Raw genomic sequence first — 25,245 nt, 5'->3', positions numbered from 1 at the left:
CCAAAAGTGAAAATTTCGTGCTTCAGAACTACTACAAAAAGCTAATGTGGCTGCTCCTAAATTGTTACAAAAATCTTTTTCCTGCTCCAAAAATTGGTCCAAATCTAAGATTGGCTAGACCACCACAGTAACATCAAATCGTCTGATAATTTGGAGAAGTTTGGATTCTCTAGCAAGTTCCAGCAGCGTTTTCCGTGTTCTAAATTGCTGGAACAATGTAATAGACAGATATATTCAAATTCACAATGCATGAAGGCAAACCCAAAGTTTAACAATGATGGTGAAGTAGCAGCCTTCACCAATATGCCAAAAATACTGCTTTTGCCATTTTGGCGTACATAGTAATGCGTGTCTTTAAAAGTAGAACATTGCTTATATCCTGCAGTATTCTTGATGTCGACGTCTTACCAGAAGCTCAAGCAAGTGCTGACAACCGAGTTCTGTAGAAAAATAAAAGATCATTGCATATAGCCTGGTTTCTATTCGCAAGTCATCTGACAACAGCTCACTTATCTGGAGTTTGCCTGCATGTACTGCTCTCTTTCTCTGCCTCAAACATATCATGATGGACAAGGACTTTTATCTAGAGGAGCCGATATATGTGGCTCAAAGCTACAGGAGGCAGAAGAGCGGAATACCCTTCGCTTTTTTTGATACAGTGTGTGCAGGCTTTACTTCTCGTCTCCAACTAACGAGCAAGCACGACAAGAAACTCTACAGGCGGCTCTCCTGAAGTGAATGTCATAAAAAGTAACGCAACGCACTAAGCCTCACGTACTTCGAGGTCAGAGTGTATTTGGTGTCTTCGCTCTACAGTGAGGTGGCTTACGCGTATAGGGTTGCAGATGTAGGGGGTGGTGGCGCAGAGGCTAGGCTGGCATAACATCGCCACAGCTGACAGCGGACAGTACTATTTTGTGATCAGCAGCAAAGTACTTCCGAGCTGAGTGTCCGTAGACCCTTATAGCATCGAAGAAGGAGGCTCCGAAAACAAGCCAGTTCCTCTCGTTGATTGATGCCTAGCGAAGCTCTGAATCTAATGCAAGGTAGCATAGGAAATATCTTTTTAAGCAAGGTACAGTAATCGAATAGATATTTTGTTTTTTTTTCAGGCCTCTCTCCAGACTAGCGCATAATTATTACATTAACTTCTATGCTTTGGGTTCACTAGAAGTCAAGAGGCACTGGGTATACGTAGTCACACGTATTCCTAGCACACATCTATACCAGTCGTTTTCAAGTTTTGAGACCTCTGCATATGCACTGACTGCCTTCTTAATATAGCTAAACTTGACATTCCTTTTACGAGGCCTTTTCTCTATCGCTAGCTCTATGACCGCTGCGGCTATTGCCCACATCGCTGCAGGGTTTTCCTGTTGGTTTGTCTAGGGTGCCTCAATATAGCCTTTGTATGGTGGCGACACTTATTGACCAATCGTGAGACACCATTTTGCATCACATGCGTCGTGGTGAAACCTACAGTAGATAGAAGGATTGTAAAGTTTATTTTAATTAAGACTTCGATGTCAGAAAGCAGTACTGATAACAATCTTGTGTCAAAGGCACGAAAACGTGAATTTCCGCAAAGATACATTGATGCGGCTTAATTAGGATGTGCTTCAAAATGGCTATAACGTCACCACACTAGCAACTGAAGCTGCATCGAGGTATCCTACGCGACCTATGCTAGGTATATATCGGCAATGACTTTTTCATTCTCTTGAAGAACATACATGTCTTTTGTGTACGTGTCCTATTTTCGCTTTGTGGCCTTCAAGCTTTGTCAATGCATTGTTTCTTGCTAGTTTCTTTCGTTGTATTACTTCTTTATTTGTAACCTTTGTCCCTAAGTTTGCCCCTTTTTCTCGAGCCGTCGTAAAATGATTTTTAATTTTCTAAAAGAGTTCAGTGGCCCACAGTTATACTTAAGCGACTTTCGTTTCCTGCCAGCCCGCTGAGGTCGATATACTTGGTTAAGCCGGAATTCATGTAGGTATACTACGTCGTGATCGTAAACTAGACTACATACCCCTTACTTTTTGCTCTTTTTATTTTCTGCTACTTATGCACTACTTTTCCCCACGTGTGTGAATGGGCATGTTGGTGACTGGGGAACATGAATGGGAGACAGCGTTTAAGTACGTGATGCGAAAAGAAGTGTCATTCGTGGTCACCCGTGTCAGTTCATCGTTTCGTATCCATGATTTTCTGCTCCCCATTAGCATTTTATATTGTAGGCTAATTCTGGGCTTCAAAGTTGCACACTCATTACACTTCGCTTTTCCTAATGAATCTACAACCTGCACGATGAAAGAAAGTGCACCAAGTATGGCGATGATTTCATACTTAGTATACCGCTGAGGCATTTACAACTCTTCCAGTTCACGTTCTCTCATTTGCAGAAGACGCTGAGCAATCTTTAACTGCTATTCCTGAAACTTACGCCACAGGTCCGTGGGGCCTGCTCGCATTCGAGCTTTATTCTACATTCTTAACTAAATCGCCACTCAATGCGTTTTGTTAGGTTCTTACACGATTCGCCGCCCATGCCATGACTTGACGCGATATTCTGCTCATCGCGTCATCCCCGGTGAACATCAGAACCAGTCTTATAAAAAGTGAAAATGCAGACGCCACCCCTAAAGTTAAGATCAATGATAACAAGACGGGAGCCGAAACGTCTTGTTTTCTTTTTGTTTATCTTAGGAGCAGTGTCTGCGTTTTCATGTTTAATTACGATTGTTATCTACCAGACGAGTTTTCATCAAACCAATTACTTTATTCAAGCAGCTGCCAACGTTACATTGAAGTTTTTCGTGTTTTTAGTTAAAAATAATGAGTGCCAGAGTCTTGTTAATGCTACCGCTCTACTGACTACACCACACTGATAAAACAATCCTAAGGAAAGTTTTCTTTCTGCTATCCTCTGGTAGCAGAATAGGTGCTCGTTCTTTTCCTCGGTGTATGACTTACTTTTGCTTCAAGATTATCCAAACATTATGGCATCCCATTTCGTTCCTTACGCATCCCATTTCGTTCCTTACAACTATTCAAACATCATGGCCATGCCTGTCGCATTCGATAGCTCCTGTGCGTTAGGTCAGCACAACTTTCCAGTTGTTGCTGGTCCGGGTATAAAAATTGTTAACGGCCTACGCTACGTCTCGCATAGAACACGCATAGAACGCATCATCATACGCGCATAAAACGTGACTGGTGAGGTTTAAGCGATAGGCTCATATTGAAACTTGGGCATACCAACGTTTTCTGCGCCACACTCTGGGAAATCTTTAATCGTGTGTGCTTCATTAGTAAAGAATGTCCATATCTTTCCTCTACAGGATACTTTGGAACGTTGTGTTTTGTGAATACGGTACTATGGGGCCCATGGTAGACGATTAAAGGTGCTGCAACAAGTCACACGAATTATTTTCCTTGTAATTACCGGAAGGCAGCAGAGCGTTTCATACACCTAACCCCCCTCCCCCCCCTCCCCCCCTCGATATTTCCCCCATGGCGACACCGCCCATGACGATTTGCCTAACTGATCCACTTTCTTGCCAAAGGTGTTCTGTAAATAGAGAAACGTACTGATGATATCCTACTGACGATATTTGATCAGGATACTCTCATCGCTATTACATCGTATGCGCCGCTAAATAACACGCTGTATGAAGTGAGGAACCTCGTTTTTCAATCCTCACAAAGCCCTGATCCCGCGTTGCTATTCGATGACGACTAGCTCGACAACGCGACAACAGACGACCGTTGATAGTAGCTCTGCCATTAATTTTTTACTAAGCCGTCTGTTCGCAGCAAGTAGTGACAAACAATGACATACAGTCACGCGAGCCTGCTTTTTTTCTGCCTGAACAGAGATAACACGGTCACGACCACACGGAAGGCCGATAGGACTGTTTCTTTGACCTCAATTACATCCTGTACGACAAGGTCAACGGCAGCAAGTTCAACTACAACGAGAAAATCAACCTCCTCTACGACAAGGTCAACTACATCAAGTTCAACTACAACGAGAAAATCAACCACGACTACAAAAGCAACGACAAGGAAAACAAGTACGGCTTGCTTACCTGATTGCTACATGAGACGATATTACTTGTCTAGGGCTTAAAACTCGCTGCGGTTTACACGTCATGAGCGATGCCTGTAGGGGCGCCACTGCAATCCCTCTTGCGGCCGGTTCTGAAAACAGCGGCGGGGTTTGCCGGCCACGCTGCCGGATTGTCGCCGCCATAGTGGCTCAAGTTTGTGGGTAAGGATTTCTTCTTCCTGTTTTCTAGTGATGGATATTTCTATAGCTGCAGAGAAAAGAACAGGAGGAATATCGGCACTTAACGAGGGTGCTAGCATCTTCGACACCACTGCAGTATGGCGAGCCCAATGTTCATGTGCGCTATGTGCTTGTGGCAAAACTAACAATGCCCTACTATGAAGTACAGTTGATTGCAGTTACCTGCTTCCCAAACTGCTACACAGCGCATATACGCTGCATGTACTTTGAAGCCCCGGAAAGCCAAGCCACTGTTGAATGTGTGTCCGTCTTATAGCCCGGCAACCAGGCGCCACGAACCGCCGGCTATGCATAGCCGCCTGCCACGCTGCTAATAACAACTGAATCTCTTGCCAGTAAGTTACAACGCCAATTGAGAAATGAAACCTTTCGGCGCCGTTCCTAAAGAGTTTTGACAAAACTCTCTGATGCTCGACGAAATTATATTCTGTGGTAGAACCGTAACCCGGTCAGTTACTGACGCCTGAGACCATTCAAGAAAAGCGGGTGAGGGGAAAATGGTCGCCTTCGACTGTGCATTCAGGGTTCCGTCACTGAAGTGCTTGTTTGAAAAGCACTGCAACAGGGTATCGTAGGTAAACGTAACATGCGAGAGCATCACTGTTCAACACTTTGCGAAGCAGCTATAACATTTGTTTGCATTTGATTGCCACACTAGCAAAAAGATACAAGATCGGAAGAAATACCTTATGGTAATATGACATGCCTTGTAAAATATACAGTTCTGGTACATGGTCGAAAATTAGGCTGGTTTGATGCGTGCCTCTTGATGTTCGATCTTTTGCCGTTAACAAAACGCTAGCTGGAGATTTCGCTCTTTTTCGTTTTATAATACGGGACTAACGTAGTGCTTGAGGGGGCTAGAAAACCTCCATAAATTACCCGCTTAGGTGGTTTCGCGGCTTCACCATTTCACAATAGATTGGTTTGGTTTATAGGGGTTTAACGTCCCAACGCGACTCAGGCTATGAGAGGCGCCGTAGTGAAGGGCTCCGGAAATTTTGCCCACCTGGGGTTCTTTAACGCGCACTGACATCGCACAGTACACGGACTTCTAGAATATCCCCTCCATTTAAATACGACCGCCATGGCCGGGATCGAACCCGCGTCTTTCGGGCCAGCAGCCGAGCGCCATAACCATTCAGCCAACGCGGCGGCCGAAAGGAGACATTCGGAAGAGAAACTACCATAAGTGTGCAAGCTGCTGCTCACTGGGCACAACCAACAATTTCTCTCGCGTGCATTGCACACTGTCTATTTCGGACACATTAGAACGAAAGGGTGACAGTGCGGAGCCCTGCGACACGCCCAGTTCAAACCAAGGAGGCGCGGAGAGAGTCCCTGAAACGCGAACACTCATTCGGCGCCCGCTCAAAAAGCCCTGGTCATAGCGCAGCACCTGCCCGCTAACTCATGGCTACTCAGCCCAAAGTCGTCGTATCAAGTCCTGACTGCGGTGGCATCATTTCGACGGAAGTGGAGCTCCGAAAGCATTCCCGCAGTATGCAATGTCAGAGCACGTTAAAGAACCTCGGATGATCAAACTTAATAAGGATCCCCCACTACCGCATCCTTCACAGTTTACTTGCGGTTTTGGTATCTCACACCTCACATAAAATTGCACGTCTCCTTTCTCACAAAAAAATTAACAATGATCAAAATAACTAAAGCGACGTCACTATCGTTTGACAATACTAATATAGTATATTATTTCAAAACAAAATTGTTGCGAGGAAATAGCTACACTATGAGCTTCAGTAAATTTGCCTTTTGAGCTGCGGAGCAACGTTAAGATATCACTGGCATAATTGTGCACAGGCGTCGTAGTGAAGCCTGTGGTAGTGAAATCCAAAGGGCATCCGCATGTTGCTGAGATAAAGTCGCCGTTCAATAGAGCACGCCGGAATGAGACAGAGGCACAGAATGTCACGGTACAATACATATAGGCTGCATAAATTGGTCACGATTCATATAACTTCGTTTTCAGCTGCTTGCGACTATTGCCTCTTTGGTTCTGTTGATGCGCAGCTTTCCTCATGTATGCCTGATATACTTTCTACTGCCTTTAATTTGTATAACTTTTTTTCCATGTCCCCAGTTTTTGTTACATAACGCATAGTTTTCTTTTACTTTTACCATGTTTTGTCAATTGCCATATCGTATCTGAGCTCACCTGTTTTTTGTGTTTTGCTGTACTTAACTGTTTTTTTTTTATTCCTAATCTATTTTGCGCAAACTCCTTTTTTTGACCCCTTTTACACAATGTCTCTCTGGAGGCCTGTAAGGTATCTGTAAATAAATAAATAAATAAATAAATAAATAAATAAATAAATAAATAAATAAATAAATAAATAAATAAATTGTAGTGGTCCCGTGTCATTCATAGAGAGCACTGAAGCTTGCTATACCAGTGTAGTGAACGGTTAGGAGTTTTGCACAAAGTTTAGCAGCGTATCGCTGCTTACGCGTAAAAGAAAACCGAGCGAGGGAAAAGCACAGATTAATCACACCCTCAGAAAACTTTTTTTAAACAACTTTGAAATTTACCCAGGGGTTGGTTGCGATTCACGTCTTGAATCTAGCCAGCGCACCTAAATTCGGTAGGAAGGAAAATCGTCTATTCCGAGGCTAAACACACATCCGAAATTAAAGAGGCTTTGAAACACCTTCTGCGGAAATACTTAAACTCCACGATCTGTAGAATCTCTCGCCGTGAACACCTGAGAAAAATAATAGTTTTACACGTAGCACAGAACACACAATCGCGTGCGAAGTTTGCGGAGTCCTTTCCGGCGACTCTTTTCAGGCTCGTGTCTTTTTCCGTCGCAAGCTGCTAGTAATTCCTTTCAGAGCAGGCTAGCGGTAAGACTCTTTCAGGCCTTACGCAGCTACCATGGCCGTGGCCAATCGGAGGTCGCAGCTTAATTCACTGAGTGCTCTAGAACGAAGTGCGCTACGAAATGACAGAATCATCAATGCAGGTGCGAGTTACCAAAAGCACCCGCTCATTGAAGGCAATGAAGAGGCTAGAATGCAGGCCTATACGGCTAAGTCAAAGAAATATTAGTTTCGCCGCCGCATGTGCTAAGCCGCTAAGACTAACTTTACGATTTTTACTTTCTTCTTCCAAAGCACCTACGAAAAAACTCAACAAGCCTGTGACAAAAACATCCATGATCTGCACCGTGGACTGTGACATGGTTTTAAATTTGCCTGCCGACGGCTTGTGCGACTTCGTCCTCTATGACTCGCTCTACAAGTGTCATGCAGAGCTGGAAACATTATGGCTCCTGGGGAACCTTGCCGACTTCGTAAGCTTGGCGAAATCAAGCAGCGAGACGCAGTATGGCTGCTCCATCGATGCCATGTGAGCCTGCGCTTTGTCTTGCCGTCGCTTCTTCAGGTGCCATGTGGGAGGGGACGGAAACAGCCGCTTCATTCATTCTTTCACCACTAATTATTTATGAATATTTATTAATTATGTATTAATTGATTGATTGATTCATTCTTATTTTCACGGATGGAGGAAGCCGAGGTACAAGCTGCATGCAAGCAGTTTGAGGAACCCTTGACTCCCATACAAGCAACAGCAGCGGAACCATACATGCACTACATTGAGCACTTTTTTACAGTGTGACAGATCATAATGGGTGTAATACCATGAAAAAAATGTTTAAAACGCCAGGATCAAAAGGCATGATTGCTTTAAAAGAAGAGAAATAATAATGCAGCGTAAAATGTATAGCAAGTGGTGAACATATTGATTAGAAGTAACATTTTACGAACAACTTGAATTGTGACTGAGCTTGGTGAGAATTTTGATGCCTCTATTGTGAAAAATATTTAGAAGTTTGGGTAGGATATGAAGCATTTGATCACCATAATTTGACGGGACCTGGGAACTTTCTACAAAGCCGTATGATGGATTAGTCGTTCTGATGTAGACTCCTCCATGTTTGCTATTTCAGCGAATGGAATGCAAGTTTTCAATAATACCCAAGATTTTTTTTGCAATAATAGAAGCTTGTTAATATTGAATTCCGTTGTCGAGCCCCATACGAATAGGCAATGCGGTACGTGAGAGGCAAATAATTTATTATAAATCAAAAGATTGACTGACGCAGGAAAGGTGTATCTATTCGTACTCAACAGGCCTACAGCACGACTGTTTTCGAGCAACAAAACTAACTTGATCGTTCCAAAATACATGGCATGAAAATACACACCAATGGTCTTGATAGTATTCACAATTTCAATTAGTGCAGAGTTAAATGTTACGTTTAGATCTATTGAAATATATGTACCTTTAGTGAGAAAAATAGCTGATGTTGTTTTGCTGGTATTAACCGTAGAGAAATTTTGCATGGACCAAGTGCCCAACTTGCGGAGGAATACATTCGTTTGATGAAACAAATTGCCAGGACGGGCACAAGATATATATATGCTAATGACGTCAGCATATATTATGAGCTTTACATTTTTATGTATGCACGCTATGTCATTTACGTACAGGTTGAAGAGCAAGGGATCAAGAACGCTCGCTTGAGAGACGCCTTAGTCTATTGCCTTTATATGTGATTTAAGTTATTTTATTGATACAATCTATCGCCTGTTTGTGAGGTAGGACCTGAATAACTCGAATGCAAGGCCTCTTACACAATTTCTTTCAAATTTCGAAGCAATACATTGTGATTAATAAAATCGAAAGCATAGGTAATGTCTACAAATATACCAATGGTCAGAAGTTTTGTGCTCAAAGCAATAAGGATGAATTCCTTTTGGTCAAGGAACGCAAGGGCGCCTGAGCACAAGAATTTCGAAAAGGCGATTATCCTCGGCGCTGTGGCTCGACAAAATTTTGTGTTTTTTTACTAGTTCCATGCACTGGAAAGGTTGCTTTGCCTGCATGCTTTTCGAATGCACATATATTTTGGCATGATGTAGCCATATTTTGTTGAGCCACAGCGCCGAGGATAATCGCGTTGTCAAAATTTTAAAAACTGATATGGCTAGTACAAGCGACCAGCTACAAATCTCTATTTGCAACTAGGCGCCTAACTCTAACAGTGAAAATGTTAAATTAGTTTTCAAGCTTACAAAAGACAATTCACCAGCTTTCCGGTGTCCGCCAGCACTGGTAATACTTTGCCGAAAAAGCCATATTTTTCCACCAGAAAGCTTATTTAAAAAACTTTTCTGTCTTTCATGAAGCGCCTGGTATACGTTAAGATAGAAAGGCCGTCTTCAACTGATGTGGATCTCTCCTTTCAGAACAGCCATTAAATTTGGAGCTAAGCAGAAAACGATTGATACACTTTGTGAAGACTATTAAATAAGTGAACTACTGAACATAAGCATATTTTCGTGCAGGGAAGGTAAATAACAAAACAATGCAACACGGAGACCATTCAGGAGGCAGACTGAAAGAAGGCTGAAGGCAGCAAACAGGGAGTTGGCATGCGGCGTAAGGGTGTACGGATTGCAGTAAATTTCGTGGCCTACTGGGTTATTATAAAAGAGCTGCCGATAGTTCGCACACAGATACGTGCAGTAGTCAATCAATGACGCCAAACGGCGCAGCGGTGGAGTGTAAATCACGATATGAGGTCGCGCGCAATATGAATTGTTTTTACCCAGTCTTCGGTAGGCGAGTTCTTTCACGGCCGCTGCTATGCGCTCTTGGTGCAAGTTGGAGGACCCAAGACGAGCTCTGAAGGGCTGACAACCTTGTCAAAATAAGTTCTTCGTATCCTGAAACGGGTAGCGGCCAAAAAAATAAAGATACAGCACATGATCTCTCGTGATTTTACTGCTGCCCAAAATCGAGTTTTATTCTACGAAAATCGTTGTGATCTAATACTGGAAAAGCATTACGGAAGCAAGGCCAACACTGACTGGCAGCTAAAATATCAGTCAGCTTTCACCTAAGAAGAACTAGTGTTCATATGCTGGTTTTGCTTAAAGTACCACGAAAGTAGTTAAATTCTTAATATTTCAATGAATTAATTTGTGAATGGTGTGAAGAAAAGAAACCACTAGGCTAAATGAAGTCCCATGTCTGCTATCTATTTGAATAATTTCTAAACTTGTATTATCTACCACCTGAGTGGGCAAGAAACAATTTTGTACTGTCTCATCGTCCAGAGTATGCATGAGCATGGATTTTTTATTTTTGTTGCCAGTTCTGTGCACTCTTCGTACATCATATATTTGCCTTGTACCGCTTCGATTGGGCTGTATGCTTTGAAGTGCGTATCTTGCATACTATACCCCCTCATACTATACTATCGTATCTATACTGTAGTATAGACACTATATTATAGATACTGTAGATACTATACTATAGTATCTTGCACACTATATCCCCTCAACAGCGGTCCTCGGGGCACCAGAGGTAAGAATAAATAACACAAAAATGTATTGTGGCAAAGGCAGAGTACTTTTTAAGACGGCTCATATATGGTGGAACCGGCACTTTTTTACCAGTAGTCTTGGCCGTTTGAAGTACCGACACCCTTGACCGCTTGTGTTCTTTTACCTATCCAGCGTGCATGCTCCTTATGCCTGGTTTCGCAGAGTGAAGACCGCTGCTATCATCTGCCGTTTTTTTTCTTCTAGATAGGCAGCGCGGTTGGTGTCTGCCACCGAGCTTCGGGAAGCGAAGAAGTTTCAAAGTTCAGGAAGACGACCTGTTTAAGCAGACAGGCCGATAAGCTAGCACCCAAAACACTTTGTGAAAGAATCTAAGGCGATGACCGAGTGGCCGTACGTTCAAATCCGATGGTTCAAATCCCGCAGGAGGCTATTGTATGGACAAGCTGTCAATGCCAAAACTGATATGGCCGAACAACGATCGGCTGGAAATTTCTAATTTGAACTAGGCACCTAACTCTACTAGATAAAAAGTGAACTATTAAAATTAGTCAAGCAGCTTACTACCTAAGACAATTCACCGGTTTTCTGCTGTCCGCGAAGACTGGTAATATACGTAACGAAAGCCATGCTATCGTCCCAGAGATCCTATTTTTGAATTTTTTTAAAGTGTTCGCCGGTACCACCGGTATATTGTGTCTTTAACTGCTATGAAGTTGCGGCATTATGGGGTCCACAGCCTTGGGTAGTATACGCTTGGCGGCTACGTCGAACGGCGTCCCTCATTGCCTCGAGTCGCATTGGGGCGTTAAACACCCATAAACCGAACCAAACCTTCGGTTCTTTACTGCCAAGGCTATTGTTTCTGTAATAGATAACTGGCCTCGATAGGCCTCACATATTGAAGCACATGAAAACACATGTATAAGTAACCAAGTAACTAACTAGTCAAGTGATGTGTCAGAAGATATAGTTTCGGAAAAGCTACCTTGATCTTATATAAGATAGGAAAATATCAGCCAGACCAAACCCAAGCTGTACTTCTTTGTTTGTTTGATTCATTGATTGATTCGTTCATTCATTAATTGATTGATTTCCACAAACAAGCAGGTACAAGGTTAGGTGAAAAAGAAGGGGCAACAGCTTCGAAGAAGGCAGCTTGACTGGCCCCAAGTTCCGTTTACAGTGGCGGCAGAAGGGCAGGAGCGAAACTTGCTAAACAAATTCGAGAAAGAAGAACGAGAGACCACAGGCAAAATTCATAAAACAATTTTAAAATATGCAGAAGTGCAAGAAAAAAGATAGAAAGGAAAGGGAAAAAGTGCTAGTAAAACCGTGCGCAGACATGAGCAAAAAAACGAAATCCACTTTGAGTCGGACCTCCCGTTAGTTTTGATATCATGAGGTTCTACCGCCCCAAAGTAGCTTAGGATATGAGGGACGCCGTAGTTGTGGGCTGCCGATAATTTAGACTCCCTGGGGTTCTAAAACGGGTCTCTGGTGCACGGGTCTCTGGAAGTTCGCCTCCATCGCGATGCGACTGCAATGGTCAGGATAGACATTCCACTCGTATTCTTTTCACATGTAACACACGCCACTGCGACATCAAATAGAAATGTGCTACATTTTTGCAGTGTATTTTCACGTTGCTTGTCTTCATTACTGCGTTTTCATGTACGCAGCGTAGTTTTTGTCTTGCACTGAAATGTTTTCTCATAAATCTTGCCTTCAGACACGTTCGGAATTTTACTGACACCTTGAACAGTCAGAGATCAAGAGACTGGATTGTAAAGGAGCTGTTTAGCAAAAAAGTTTACCACTGGGGTGTCATGAATGCCCACAAAGTGTACCTTGACGCATATCAAACTTTGCTCAGGCATGCTCTGGAAGCACTGAAGGTTTGTAGCCCTCTCTTTCACTTTATTTTAAATTCTACAATACACTCTGGCACCTATGCCCACATGTTAGTTATCTATCTCTGTGTTCGCCACTGGTCGCATTCTTTCTATGCACCGCGGTTTCCAGATGGAGTACGTATCATGAAATCGCCATATATGGTAACTAAGACACCCTTTTAAACTTAAGATTTTTAAACCTGCGGTTCTTTTAAACCTGAGGCAACAAAAAGAAGGCAGGTATTACCAGCGAAAGACATGCGGCACCTCATTAATGGATTTGATTTAAATCCTGGGATATTTGCTTCGTGAATTTATACGAGAGTGGAAAATAATCATAGACGACATTGGTAGGCCGCCACTGAAAGAGCCGCTGAGTGTAATAATACATATGCATCAATCTGTATGACCTAAAACAGGATAAATATGCCACATAAATATTTTTTCTGCAAAGAGTGCAATAATGCTGACATGAATGGATGCAAAGTAGAATAACATGAATGTATTTATGTTTCAAACCAAAAACATTAAATTGCGATAGTATTTTTCTTCATGTCAACCGAAAAATTTCCACTTCGTAAAATTCTCTGATTTTTCGAGAGGGTACTCACATCATCAAGACCACCTTATTTCAAAATCTGAGAACTATTATGTTCGAGCATCTTCCAATAAAATTCTCATATAGGAATATACTATAATGGTCACTGATCCTCACTAATCTACCTTATTTATTCAGAAGTACACCTTAACTCTGAATTATGTCCACTCATGGACCCACTAAATCTCAGTAATCCGGCTTAACTATTTTTGAGGTGGGCTAACTTTCCAAATTTTGGGGATCTTCTAGAATTTTTGGGTAGGTGAAGTTATAAATACGGTCGCGTTTTCTTTAATAATGTGGTTTATTAATCCCGCTCAAGCGATCCTTTACTCCTGCAATTCTCACGACATCCGACGAAAGTGGCTTTGCTAGCGAACCTTGAGCACCAGGACTCTTTGCATAGGCAACACTTGAATCAACTGATGTCGTCCACTTACGTGGGCTGATGTTGCGAGCTCCTCGTTAAATAGTAACTTCCACGGAATTCCTTTAGGCGGATGATCTTGACGAACAAATGCTTTTTCTTGGCAGGAGGCGGCAGCTTTCTCAAAAAGAATACTTGAGAAGAGAAGATTTGCATCATACACTTTTCTTGGCTGTTACGGCGGGTGTGAAATGATCGCCAAAGCCATTAAGTAAGTATTCGTTTTACAACGCTTAAGAGGAGGAGCCCGAATTGGCAGCATAAAGCTGGTGCAATGGTAGTCGCAGCACGAGTTCTTCCAGGTGCTGTTGTCGTTTGGAAGTTAAAAAATTTTAATGCGAAAGCATTATATGACTCATCTGCAACGGTACCCGGCGTAAGCGTTGACCATAAAGAAGGGTCCCAAAAAATCCCAGATGATGTCATAGTAGTATCAAACAAAAATCAAACTGCTTCTGAGCGTATGGGGTAGGGGAGAGGGGATTGAACACAGGGCTTTCAGTGCGAGGCAAGCATGAAACATACAGGTCACAAAACCCCGTTGCTTCTTGGCCAACATTATAGAACCCAGCGTGTGCGTTTCCTTACGACTGTAGAAAGAAGTGAAAAATTTGCGGAATAAATAAACAAAATTTAACTGAAATACAATCAAAGCTTTAGCATTCAGAGCACGTAAGCGTTTTAGGTGCCCTACGTAATTTTTTAGCCGAGCTCTGTCAGGTACGTTGAATTGTGCGAACTACAATGAAAGGATGCTTCCGCAGAACGTGCTCAATATTTACAAAGTACAAAAGATCTAAAAATCGAGCTCTGAACTTTGAAAGGATGCTTCCGCAGAACGTGCTCAATATTTACAAAGTACAAAAGATCTAAAAATCAAGCTCTGAACTTTGTCAAAAGCACGATTTAGCGAGAAAAACGTGACAACGTTATTTGTTTTAATTATTTCACTGAGCTATGAGATTACATCACATGCACCACTTCTCCCGGCTCGGGTTTCTCGAGCCTGTAATTTGCCCTAGATTATCACTCGTTAAATATCTTGGTCACATCTTCCGGCTGGGCATTATTGAGCCTCTAGTTTTTCCTAAATTATCACTCATTTTTGACGCCCTGGTCACCTCTTCCGGATGAGAATTATTGAGCCTCTAATTTCCCCTAAATTGTAACTGTTTTAACGTCTTGGCCACCTCCTCCGACTGGACATTACAGAGCCTCGAATATTTCCTAAATTATCACTTTTTTAACGTCTTGGTCACCACTTCCGGCTGGGCATTACTGAGCCTCTACTTTCCCCTAAATTACCATTCGTTTTAGACGTCTTGGTCACCTCTTCTGGCTGGGCATTAGTAAGCCTCGAACTTCTCCTAAATTATAACTTGTTTAACATCTTGGTCACCTCTTCCGTCTGGGCACTATACAGCCTCTAATTTTGCCTAAAATATCACTCGTTTTTTTGGTTACCTTTTCCGGCTGGACATTATTGAGCCTCAATTTCTCCTAAATTATCACTCGTTTAACCTCTTGGTCACCTCTTTTGGCTGGGCATTATTGAGCCTCTACTTTCCTTTAAATTATCACTCGTCTAACGTCTCTTCACCTCTTCTGGCTGCGCATTATTAAGCCTCGAATTTCTCCTAAATTATCACTTGTTTACCATCTTGGTCACCTCTTCCGTCTGGGCATTATGCAGCCTCTAATTTTGCCTAAATTATCACTCGTTTTTTTTTTGGTTACCTCTTCCGGCTGGACATTATTGAGCCTCCAATTTCTCCTAAATTATCACTCGTTTAACCTCTTGGTCACCTCTTTTGGCTGGGCATTATTGAGCCTCTACTTCACTTTAAATCATCACTCGTGTAACGTCTCTTCACCTCATCCGGCTGGGCATTATTAAGCCTCGAACTTCTCCTAAATTATAACTTGTTTAACATATTCGTCACCTCTTCCGTCTGGGCATTATGCAGCCTCTAATTTTGCCTAAAATATCACTCGTTTTTTTGGTTACCTCTTCCGGCTGGACATTATTGATCCTCAATTTCTCCTAAATTATCACTCGTTTAACCTTTTGGTCACCTCTTTTGGCTGGGCATTATTGAGCCCCTACTTTCTTTTAAATTATCACTCGTCTAACGTCTCTTCACCTCTTCTGGCTGCGCATTATTAAGCCTCGAATTTCCCCTAAATTATCACTTGTTTAACATCTTGGTCACCTCTTCCGTCTGGGCATTATGCAGCCTCTAATTTTGCCTAAAATATCACTCGTTTTTTTGGTTACCTCTTAAGGCTGGACATTATTGAGCCTCCAATTTCTCCTAAATTATCGCTCGTTTAACCTCTTGGTCACCGCTTCTGGCTGGGCATTATTGAGCCTCTAATTTTTTTCTAAATTATCACTTGTTTAACGTTTTGGTCACCTCTTCCGGCTTGGCATTATTGAGCCTAGAATTTTCCATAAATTATAACTTGTTTGACGTCATGGTCACATCTTCCGGCTGGACATTATTGAGCCTCCAATTTCTCCTAAATTATCACTCGTACCGCAGCGGTGGCTATGTGGTTGAGCATCCACCTCGCATGCGGGAGGTGCGGGGTTCGATCCTCAGTGCCGCCGTTTACCCACCGGTGATACAATGGGTACAAGCTTTCCCCTGGTCTGGTGCTCGGCTTATTTAGGATGAAATGCTTGGGAAATGGGTCTTTGATCCCACCTTGAGAAATCGAGAATACCTTGTGCCACGGCAATCTTTGGCCATGGATGCCCTTGCACCATAAAAATTCATAATCGCCATAATCATCATAAATTATCATTCGTATAAAGTCTTGGCCAGCAGTTCCGGCTGGGCATTATTGAGCCTCGAATTTTCCCTAAATTATCACTTGTTTAACGTCTTGGTCACCTCTTCTGGCTGGACATTATTGAGCCTCTAATTTCTCCTAAATTATTACTCGTACCGAAGCGGTGGCAAAGTGGTTGAGCGTCCACCTCGCATGCGGGAGCTGCGGGGTTCGATCCTCAGTTCCGCCGGGTACCCACCGTTGATACAATGGGTACAAGGTTTCCTCTCGTCTGGTGTTCGGCTTATTTAAGGTGAAATGCTTGGTAAATGGGTTTTTGACCCAACCTTGAGAAATAGAAAATAGCTTGTGCCATGGCGGTCTTTGGTCATGGATGCCCTTGCGCCATAAAAATCCATAATTATCATGGTCATCATAAATTGTCACTCGTTTAACGCCTTGGTCAGCAGTTTCAGCTGGGCGTAATTGAGCCTCTAATTTCCCGTAAATTATAACTCGTTTACCGTATTGACCACCTCCTCCGGCTGGGCATTATTCAGTCTCTAATTTTGCCTAAATTATCACTTGTTTTTGACATCTTTGTCACCTCTTCCATCCGGACATTATTGAGCCTCTAATTCCACTAAATTATCACTCTTTCAACGCCTTGGTCATCTCTTCTCGCTGGGCGTTATTGAGCCTAAAATTTTCCCTAAATTATCACTTGTTTAACGTCTCGGTCACTTCTTCCGGCAGGGCATTATTGAGGCTTCATTATCTCCTAAATTATCAATAGCTTAACGTCTTGGTCACCTCTTCCGGCTGGGCATTATTGAGCCTCTTAACTTCTCTAAATTATTACTCGTTTTTGACGTCTTGGTCACCTCTTCTGGCTGGGAATTATTGAGTCTCCAGTTTCCCCAAAATTATCACTCATTTAACATGTTGGTCAGCTGTTCCAGCTCGGCACTATTGAGCATCCGATTTTCCTTAAATTATCACTCGTTGAAAGTCTTGGTCACCAATCCCGGGAGGAAATTATTCAGGCTCTAATTTGCCTAAATTATCACTCGTTTTTGACGTCTTGGACACCTCTTCCGGCTGGGCATTATTTGGCGTCGATTTTCTCCTAAATTATCACCTTTTTAACTTCTTGGTCGCCTCTTCCGGCTGAGCATTACTGAGCGTCTTATGTTCCTTCAATTATCACTCGTTTTTGACGTCTTGGTCACCTCTTCTGGCCACGCATTATTGAGCCTCGAATTTCCCCTAAATTATCACTCGTTTAACGTCTTGGTCAGCTCTTCTGGCTGGGCGTTAGTGAGCCTCGAATTTTACCTAAAATATCGCTTGTTAATGCCTTGGTCATCTCTTCCGGCTGGAAATTATTTAGCCTCCAATTTTCCTTAAATTATCCATCGTTTTTGACGTCTTGGGTACCTCTCTCGGCTGGGTATTATTGAGCCTCCAATTATCCCTAAATTATCATTCGTTTTTGACGTTCTGGTTACCTCTTCCGGCTGGGAATTATTTGCCCTCCAATTTTCTTTAAATTATCACTCGTTTAACGTCTTGGTCACCTCTTCCGGCTGGGCATTATTGAGCCTGTATTGTTCTCTAAATCATCACTCGTTTTGAACATCTTGGTCTCCTCTCTCGGCTGGACATTATTCAGTATTTAATTTTGTCTGAATTATCATTAGTTTTTGACGTCCTGGTCGCCTCTTTTGGCTGGGAATTATTGAGCCTCGAATTTCTCCTAAATTATCACTTGTTTAACAACTTGGTCACCTCTTCCGGCTGGGAATTATGCAGCCTCTAATTGTGCCTAAATTATCACTCGTTTTTTTTGGTTACCTCTTCCGGCTGGACATTATTGAGCCTCCAATTTCTTCTAAATTATCACTCGTTTAACCTCTTGGTCACCGCTTCTGGCTGGACATTATTGAGCCTCGAATTTTTTCCAAATTATCACTTGTTTAACGTTTTGGTCACCTCTTCCGGCTTGGCATTATTGAGCCTCGAATTTTCCATAAATTATAACTTGTTTAACGTCATGGTCACCTCTTCCGGCTGGGCATTATTGAGCCTCCAATTTCTCCTAAATTATCACTCGTACCGCAGCGGTGGCAAAGTGGTTGAGCATCCACCTCGCATGCGGGAGGTGCGGGGTTCGATCCTCAGTGCCGCCGTTTACCCACCGGTGATACAATGGGTACAAGTTTTCCCCTGGTCTCGTGCTCGGCTTATTTAGGATGAAATGCTTGAGAAATGGGTCTTTGATCCCACCTTGAGAAATCGAAAATACCTTGTGCCATGGCAATCTTTGGTCATGGATGCCCTTGCGCCATAAAAATTCATAATCGCCATAATCATCATAAATTATCATTCGTCTAAAGTCTTGGTCAGCAGTTCCGGCTGGGCATTATTGAGCCTCGAATTTTCCCTAAATTATCACTTGTTTAACGTCTTGGTCACATCTTCTGGCTGGACATTATTGAGCCTCTAATTTCTCCTAAATTATTACTCGTACCGAAGCGGTGGCAAAGTGGTTGAGCATCCACCTCGCATGCGGGAGCTGCGGGGTTCGATCCTCAGTTCCGCCGAGTACCTACCGTTGATAAAATGGGTACAAGGATTCCCCTCGTCTTGTGTTCAGCTTATTTAAGGTGAAATGCTTGGGAAATGGGTTTTTGACCCCACCTTGAGAAATAGAAAATACCTTGTGCCATGGCGGTCTTTGGTCATGGATGCCCTTGCGCCATAAAAATCTATAATTATCATGATCATCATAAATTGTCACTCGTTTAACGCCTTGGTCAGCAGTTTCAGCTGGGCGTAATTGAGCCTCTAATTTCTCGTAAATTATAACTCGTTTAACGTATTGACCACCTCCTCCGGCTGGGCATTATTCAGTCTCTAATTTTGCCTAAATTATCACTTGTTTTTGACGTCTTTGTCACCTCTTCCATCCGGACATTATTGAGCCTCTAATTCCTCTAAATTATCACTCTTTCAACGTCTTGGTCATCTCTTCTCGCTGGGCGTTATTGAGCCTAAAATTTTCCCTAAATTATCACTTGTATAACTTCTCGGTCGCTTCTTCCGGCAGGGCATTATTGAGGCTTCATTTTCTCCTAAATTATCAATAGCTTAACGTCTTGGTCACCTCTTCCGCCTGGGCATTATTGAGCCTCTTAACTTCTCTAAATTATTACTCGTTTTTGACGTCTTGGTCACCTCTTCTGGCTGGGAAATATTGAGTCTCCAATTTCTCCAATATTATCACTCGTTTAACATCTTGGTCAGCTGTTCCAGCTCGGCACTATTGAGTATCCGATTTTCCTTAAATTATCACTCGTTGAAAGTCTTGGTCACCAATCCCGGGAAGAAATTATTCAGCCTCTAATTTTGCCTAAATTATCACTCGTTTTTGACGTCTTGGACACCTCTTCCGGCTGGGCATTATTGGGCTTCGAGTTTCTCCTAAATTACCACCTTTTTAACTTTTTGGTCACCTCTTCCGGCTGAGCATTACTGAGCGTCTTATGTTCCTTCAATTATCACTCGTTTTTGACGTCTTGGTCACCTCTTCTGGCTACGCATTATTGAGCCTCAAATTTCCCCTAAATCCATGATTTGGGCCAGCATAAACTTTGGGACACAAACGAAGAGAGACACGTGTAACACGGAACACCAGCAGTGTGTTCCGTGTTCCACGTGTCTCTCTTCGTTTGTGTCCCAAAGTTCATGCTGGCCCAAATCATGGATTCATACCAACTGGCCCAGAAAAATGCCATTTCGCAGTATCTTTCCCCTAAATTATCACTCGTTTAACATCTTGGTCAGCTCTTCTGGCTGGGCGTTAGTGAGCCTCGAATTTGACCTAAAATATCGCTTGTTAATGCCTTGGTCATCTCTTCAGGCTGGAAATTATTTAGCCTCCAATTTTCTATAAATTTTCTCTCGTTTTTGACGTTTTGGGTACCTCTCTCGGCTGGGTAATATTGAGACTCCAATTATCCCTAAACTATCACTCGTTTTTGACGTTGTGGTTACCTCTTCCGGCTGGAAATTATTGAGCCTCAAATTTTTCCTAAATTATCACTTGCTTAACATCTTTGTCACCTCTTCCGTCAGGGCATTATTGAGCCTGTATTTTTCTCTAAATTATCACTCGTTTTGAACGTCTTGGTCTCCTCTCTCGCCTGGACATTATTCAGCATTTAATTTTGTCTAAATTATCAATATTTTTGAAGTCCTCGTCACCTCTTTTTGCTGGGAATTATTGAGCCTCGAATTTCTCCTAAATTATCACTTGTTTAACATCTTGGTCACCTATTCCGGCTGGGAATTATGCAGCCTCTAATTGTGCCTAAATTATCACTCGTTTTTTTTTTGGTTACCTCTTCCGGCTGAACATTATTGAGCTTCCAATTTCTCCTAAATTATCACTCGTTTAACCTCTTGGTCACCTCTTTTGGCTGGGCATTATTGAGCCTCTACTTTCCTTTAAATTATCACTCGTGTAACGTCTCTTCACCTCATCCGGCTGGGCATTAGTAAGCCTCGAACTTCTCCTAAATTATAACTTGTTTAACATCTTGGTCACCTCTTCCGTCTGGGCACTATACAGCCTCTAATTTTGCCTAAAATATCACTCGTTTTTTTGGTTACCTTTTCCGGCTGGACATTATTGAGCCTCAATTTCTCCTAAATTATCACTCGTTTAACCTCTTGGTCACCTCTTTTGGCTGGGCATTATTGAGCCTCTACTTTCCTTTAAATTATCACTCGTGTAACGTCTCTTCACCTCTTCTGGCTGGGCATTATTAAGCCTCGAATTTCTCCTAAATTATCACTTGTTTAACATCTTGGTCACCTCTTCCGTCTGGGCTTTATGCAGCCTCTAATTTTGCCTAAAATATCACTCGTTTTTCTGGTTACCTCTTCCGGCTGGACATTGTTGAGCCTCCAATTTCTCCTAAATTTCACTCGTTTAACCTCTTGGTCACCGCTTCTGGCTGGGCATTATTGAGCCTCGAATTGTCTCTAAATTATCACTTGTTTAACGTTTTGGTCACCTCTTTCGGCTTGGCATTATTGAGCCTCGAATTTTCCATAAATTATAACTTGTTTAACGTCTTGGCCACCTCTTCCGGCTGGACATTATTGAGCCTCTAATTTCTCCTAAATTATCACTCGTACCGCAGCGGTGGCAAAGTGGTTGAGCATCCACCTCGCATGCGGGAGGCACGGGGTTCGATCCTCAGTGCCGCCGTTTACCCACCGGTGATACAATGGGTACAAGCTCTCCCCTGGTCTGGTGCTCGGCTTATTTAGGATGAAATGCTTGGGAAATGGGTCTTTGATCCCACCTTGAGAAATCGAAAATACCTTGTGTCACGGCAATCTTTGGCCATGGATGCGCTTGCGCCATAAAAATTCATAATCGCCATAATCATCGTAAATTATCAGTCGTTTAAAGTCTTGGTCAGCAGTTCCGGCTGGGCATTATTGAGCCTCGAATTTTCCCTAAATTATCACTTGTTTAACGTCTTGGTCACCTCTTCTGGCTGGACATTATTGATCCTCTAATTTCTCCTAAATTATTACTCGTACCGAAGCGGTGGCTAAGTGGTTGAGCCTCCACCTCGCATGCGGGAGCTGCGGGGTTCGATCCTCAGTTCCGCCGGGTACCCACCGTTGATACAATGGGTACAAGGTTTCCCCTCGTATGGTGTTCGGCTTATTTAGGGTGAAATGCTTGGGAAATGGGTTTTTTACCCCACCTTGAGAAATAGAAAATACCTTGTGCCATGGCGGTCTTTTGTCATGAATGCCATTGCGCCATAAAAATTCATAATTATCATGATCATCATAAATTGTCACTCGTTTAACGCCTTGGTCAGCAATTTCAGCTGGGCGTAATTGAGCCTCTAATTTCCCGTAAATTATAACTCATTTAACGTATTGACCACCTCCTCCGGCTGGGCATTATTCAGTCTCCAATTTTGCCTAAATTATCACTTGTTTTCGACGTCTTTGTCACCTCTTCCATCCGGACATTATTGAGCCTCTCATTCCTCTAAATTATCACTCTTTCAACGTCTTGGTTATCTCTTCTCACTGGGCGTTATTGAGCCTAAAATTTTCCCTAAATTATCACTTGTTTAACGTCTCGGTCACTTCTTCCGGCAGGGCATTATTGAGGCTTCATTTTCTCCTAAATTATCAATAGCTTAACGTCTTGGTCACCTCTTCCGGCTGGGCATTATTGAGCCTGGAATTTACCCTAAATTTTCACTTGTTTAACGTCTTGGTCACCTGTTGCGGCTGGGCACTATTGAGCCTATAATTTCCCTAAATTATCACTCGTTGAGCGTCTTGGACACCTCTTCCGGCTGGGCATTATTGAGTCTCTAACTTACCCTATATTATCACTCGTTTTTGACGTCTTGGCCTCCTCTTCCTGTTGGGCATTATTGAGCCTCTAATTTCGATTAAATTATCACTCGTTTAACGTCTTGCTCACCTCTTGGGTTGGGGCATTATTCAGCCTTTTATTTTACCTCACTTAGCGCTCGTTTTTTTACGTCTTGGTCACCGCTACCGGCTGGGCATTATTCAGCCTCTAATTTCTCCTAAATTATCACTCGTTTAACGTCTTGGTCACCTGTATCAACTGGGCATTATTGAGCCACGAATTTCCCCTAAATAATTACTTGTATAACGTCTTGGTAACCTCTTCCGACTGGGTATTATTGAGCATCGAATTTTCTCTAAATATAACGTCTTGTCGCAGCGGCGACTGGGTAATACCTCAAATTTAAATTGATAGTTCTCAAAAATAAACGCATATCTCTGTGCTCATTTAGCTCCACCAGGGTGGATTTACACCAAGGCATCAATTTTTTTTTTTAAAAACGACTCTGCACTGATTTTCTTGTGTCCGCCTATATAACAAGCAGAAGAATCGGTAGTTCGAGGCAACTGCAGTGGCCTGATCACGGAAGTTTGTGTTCTGGTTGAATGCATCATGGCCGTGATTTAAAGTCACTCTGATCCCTACTGTCGAAAAACGCCTTTACCTCTATCGCACCGCCAAGTTGCTTTGCATTTCAGGAAATTTCCGCTCCCTTGTTAGGTGGAATTGCGCTATTTTTTGTATCGCCCACAAGTGAGCCTGCGCGTCAAAGCTATTTGAATGGACGCAAATATTTGAGATCCGAAAGAGTTGGAAATGCATTCAATCTTGCTTTTGTTCTCGCTGTAATTGGCGTGAATTTTTCTGTTGCCTCCAATAGACACCCAGGAACGCAGCGCCATCGCCCAGCCTACAGTCGGGCGGTTAATGGCTTTGGTGCTAGAAATTCATTTACCGCGAGCTCCATTTGGCCGTAACTACCGCAGTTTGGTAACTAAGGGCCAACACAATTGCGCAGAGCGGTCTGGCAAAAAGAGACATATCGGTAGAAAATTTTTCCGTAGTGCAATGCCTCTGTGTTTCCGCTGGCAGAAGTGGCTCATGGATGATGTGTACTGCTCCTATGCATGTTGAAGTTTGCGCCTCAAAGAAATCCTCTGAATAAAAATAGGGAGGTCACTTACGTTTCGCCTTAAGAGTCTTAGACGTGATATCGCATTTTGTTCTTTTTTCATTTCTTCTCTTGTCTTTCTAATTTCTCACCAATTACCAATTTACAATCACATTACCAATGAAGTTAATCGATTACAATCACAATTACCGATCACGTAACGAATTACCATTCCCTGTTTAGGTTGCATTTAGCGACATACTACGCAATTTCATACTCACATACATATACACCCTTTGTTTCCGTACAATGAAGCCTAACAACATCGTATTTTCAATCCGTGCAATATCTGAAGCCTACTTGGCATATTTATAATTGTTTTCATTTTTTTTAATCACTAGGACGCCAGTGCACATCCAACTAGCCCGTCAGTTCACGCTGTTGCAGACATCCCCTACGCACATTTATGACATACGCACCACATCACGTTCACTTGGTACCCCTCCAACCCGCTTGAACCAACGCTTCTTTGTGGCATATGCGTTGCGTGCCCGGCTTGCTGCAACTCAGAGGGCGTGGGTTCAAATCTCTAAGCGGGCGATTTTCTTTTTCATTTGTAACTTCTGAGAATATTTCCATCACTTTTCTGAGGCTTTTATGCAAATCTTATGTCGCGGCGACGGCTTTTCGACCGAACGAGCTATATACACTATCGCGTAGAAGCTAATAACTGTAGTTTTCAGTTATACCGACATATCAGGGTTACCTTCCCTACGGTGGTATATGCCTCATACTAGCTGCAGTTATGCGACGTATGAATGAAGTCCACCCACTCCAGGCCTATACTACACTGCAAAGATATCTTCCTTCCCGCGGTTTTCAGCAATCTTTCGCTTAATATTGTTTTAGGTTTTAAAAATATTCGCCTAATTGTGCCCCATATACCGGCCTCAATTTACTTGGAGCAGATATACAGCTTCTGACAAATACAACCATCTTTCCATGTATAGATCTGAATTCTGCGTGCCTTTACACATAAGAATCTTTGCACACAGATTTGTGAACTGTGTATTCATTCTGACAATGAAATCTGGCAAAGTGGATAGCAGCAAAAGCTCCGCGTGCACAACTGCAAAGGCATGTAAGAATAGTTCCAGAAGCTCTCAGTGAGAAATTAACGCACCCCTTACGTGACCATGTGGAGTTTGTTACGTCTATCCCAATGGTTTTTGGCGTCTTTTGCTTCCTCGAGACACCGGGGGTATTTTCATATTTCAAACTAAATAATATGGCTCCAATTTTCCACATTGCTCAACACTTGCTTT

General features: G+C 42.6%; 1 protein-coding gene across 1 annotated transcript in view; it reads left to right on the top strand.

Moving 5' to 3' along the window:
- LOC144100362 (uncharacterized) overlaps positions 1 to 25,245 on the top strand; it is a 53,486-nt gene that overhangs the window by 10,733 nt on the left and 17,508 nt on the right. The window contains exons 3-6 of the mRNA XM_077633335.1: positions 3,877 to 4,076; positions 7,445 to 7,679; positions 12,417 to 12,582; positions 13,712 to 13,815. Of these exons, the coding sequence (XP_077489461.1) occupies positions 3,877 to 4,076; positions 7,445 to 7,679; positions 12,417 to 12,582; positions 13,712 to 13,815 (705 nt within the window). The remainder of the gene's footprint in view (positions 1 to 3,876; positions 4,077 to 7,444; positions 7,680 to 12,416; positions 12,583 to 13,711; positions 13,816 to 25,245) is intronic.

This window comes from Amblyomma americanum, chromosome 8 (genome assembly GCF_052857255.1).
Source record: "Amblyomma americanum isolate KBUSLIRL-KWMA chromosome 8, ASM5285725v1, whole genome shotgun sequence".
NCBI lineage: Eukaryota > Metazoa > Arthropoda > Arachnida > Ixodida > Ixodidae > Amblyomma > Amblyomma americanum.
This window is presented reverse-complemented; position numbering and strand designations above follow the sequence as displayed.